Here is a 1931-nt window from a genome sequence, read left to right as displayed (position 1 = left end):
CACACCCCCGCCCACACCCTCACCCCTCACTCACAGCCCCCTCCCGCCCCCCCTCTGACTGCGCTGCCCTCTCCCCGCAGATGGAGGTGGCCCAGCAGGCGCAGCTCCGCCAGGAGACGCAGTCCCTGCAGGAGTCCTTCCTGCATGAGAAGGACGCGCTGCTGCAGAGGGAGAAATTCATCGAGGAGGAGAAGGCGAAGCTGGAGAAGCTCTTCCAGGACGAAGTGGACAAAGCGCAGAGCCTGAAGGCCGAGCAGGAGCGGCAGCAGCAGGAGATGGAGCAGGAGAAGCAGCAGCTGAAGGCCATGCTGGACGAAGCCAAGCGGCAGCAGGAGGAGGCGGAGGAGAGCGTCCGCCGCAAGCAGGAGGAGCTGCAGCAGCTGCAGAAGCAGCGGCAGAAGCAGGAGAAGCTGCTGGAGGAGGAGAACCGGAAGCTGCGCGAGCGGCTGCAGCAGCTGCAGGAGGAGCAGCGGAGCGCCGTGGCGCCCACGCGGGAGATGATGATCCAAACTGATGCGGCGCCGCAGCCGCACGCGGTGCCCAACGGCCGCCACGCGGTGGACGGCCCGGAGCAGAACGGAGAGCCCGAATTCGCCTTCCAGGGCATCCGGCAGAAGGTGTCGGCGCAGCAGTTGGCGGCCGCCGGCGTCCTGAGCGGCCACAGCCTGGGCCAGCTGGCCGAGGGGAAGGTCAGCGTGGAGGAGCTGGCGCGGCGCGACGACGTGCGGACGTTCCTGCAGGGCCGCAGCTGCATCGCCGGTCTGCTGACGGAGCCCGGCCGGCAGAAGATGAGCATCTACGAGGCCATGAAGAAGCGGCTGCTCGGCCCCGGCACCGCCTTGGTGCTGCTGGAGGCGCAGGCGGCCACCGGCTTCATGCTGGACCCCGTGCGCAACGCCAGGCTGTCGGTGAACGAAGCGGTGCGGGACGGGCTGGTGGGACCGGAGCTGCACAACAAGCTGCTGTCGGCCGAGCGCGCCGTCACCGGGTACAAGGACCCCTACACCGGGGACAAGATCTCGCTGTTCCAGGCCATGCAGAAGGAGCTGATCGTCCGGGAGCACGGCATCCGCCTGCTGGAGGCCCAGATCGCCACCGGCGGCATCATCGACCCCGTGCACAGCCACCGCATCCCCGTGGAGGCGGCCTACAAGCGCGGGCTGTTCGACGAGGAGATGAACCGCGTCCTGTCCGACCCCAGCGACGACACCAAGGGCTTCCTGGACCCCAACACGCAGGAGAACCTCACCTACCTGCAGCTGATGGAGCGCTGCGTCGAGGACCCCGAGACGGGGCTGCTGCTGCTGCCGCTCAGCAGCCAGGCGGGCGCGGAGCTGCTCTACAGCGACCAGGAGGCCAAGGACGTCTTCAAGAAGGCCACGGTGAGCGCCCCGTTCGGCAAGTTCCAAGGGAAGACGGTGAGCATCTGGGAGATCATCAACTCGGAGTACTTCACCGAGGACCAGAGGAGGGAGCTGATCCAGCAGTACCGCGGCGGCAAGGTGACGGTGGAGAAGATCATCAAGATCGTCATCACGGTGGTGGAGGAGGGCGAGAAGAAGAGGCAGATGCTCTTCGAGGGGCTGCGCGCCCCGGTGCCGGCCGCAGAGCTGCTGGAGAGCCGCATCATCGACAAGGACGTGTACAACCGGCTGCGGCAGGGCAAGGCCAGCGTGGCCAACGTGGCCCAGAGCGACGCGGTGCGGCCCTACCTGAGCGGCACGGACGCCGTCGCCGGGGTCCTGGTGGAGTCCAGCGGGGAGAGGCTGAGCTTCTACGAAGCCCAGAGGAAGAACCTGCTGAAGCCGGAGGTGGCCCTGGCTCTGCTGGAGGCGCAGGCGGCCGCCGGCTTCATCGTGGAGCCGACGAGCGGCCGGCTGTACACCGTGGACGAGGCGGTGAAGGCCGAGGTGGTGGGGCCGGAGGTCCAC

General features: G+C 68.0%; 1 protein-coding gene across 1 annotated transcript in view; it reads left to right on the top strand.

The window, feature by feature from the left end:
• The window catches only part of LOC104915827 (plectin-like), a gene marked incomplete at its 3' end in the record, with an annotated part of 4021 nt that extends 2096 nt beyond the window's left edge, over nt 1-1925 (top strand). Inside the window, exon 2 of the mRNA XM_010726753.1 lies at nt 81-1925. Within this exon, the coding sequence (XP_010725055.1) occupies nt 81-1925 (1845 nt within the window). The remainder of the gene's footprint in view (nt 1-80) is intronic.
• Nucleotides 1926-1931: the final 6 nt, after the last annotated feature.

The sequence above is a fragment of the Meleagris gallopavo genome, unplaced genomic scaffold, assembly GCF_000146605.3.
Source record: "Meleagris gallopavo isolate NT-WF06-2002-E0010 breed Aviagen turkey brand Nicholas breeding stock unplaced genomic scaffold, Turkey_5.1 ChrUn_random_7180001854162, whole genome shotgun sequence".
In the NCBI taxonomy this organism is placed as follows: domain Eukaryota; kingdom Metazoa; phylum Chordata; class Aves; order Galliformes; family Phasianidae; genus Meleagris; species Meleagris gallopavo.
The sequence above is the reverse complement of the archived record's forward strand: the minus strand, read 5'-3'. Positions and strand labels throughout refer to the sequence as shown.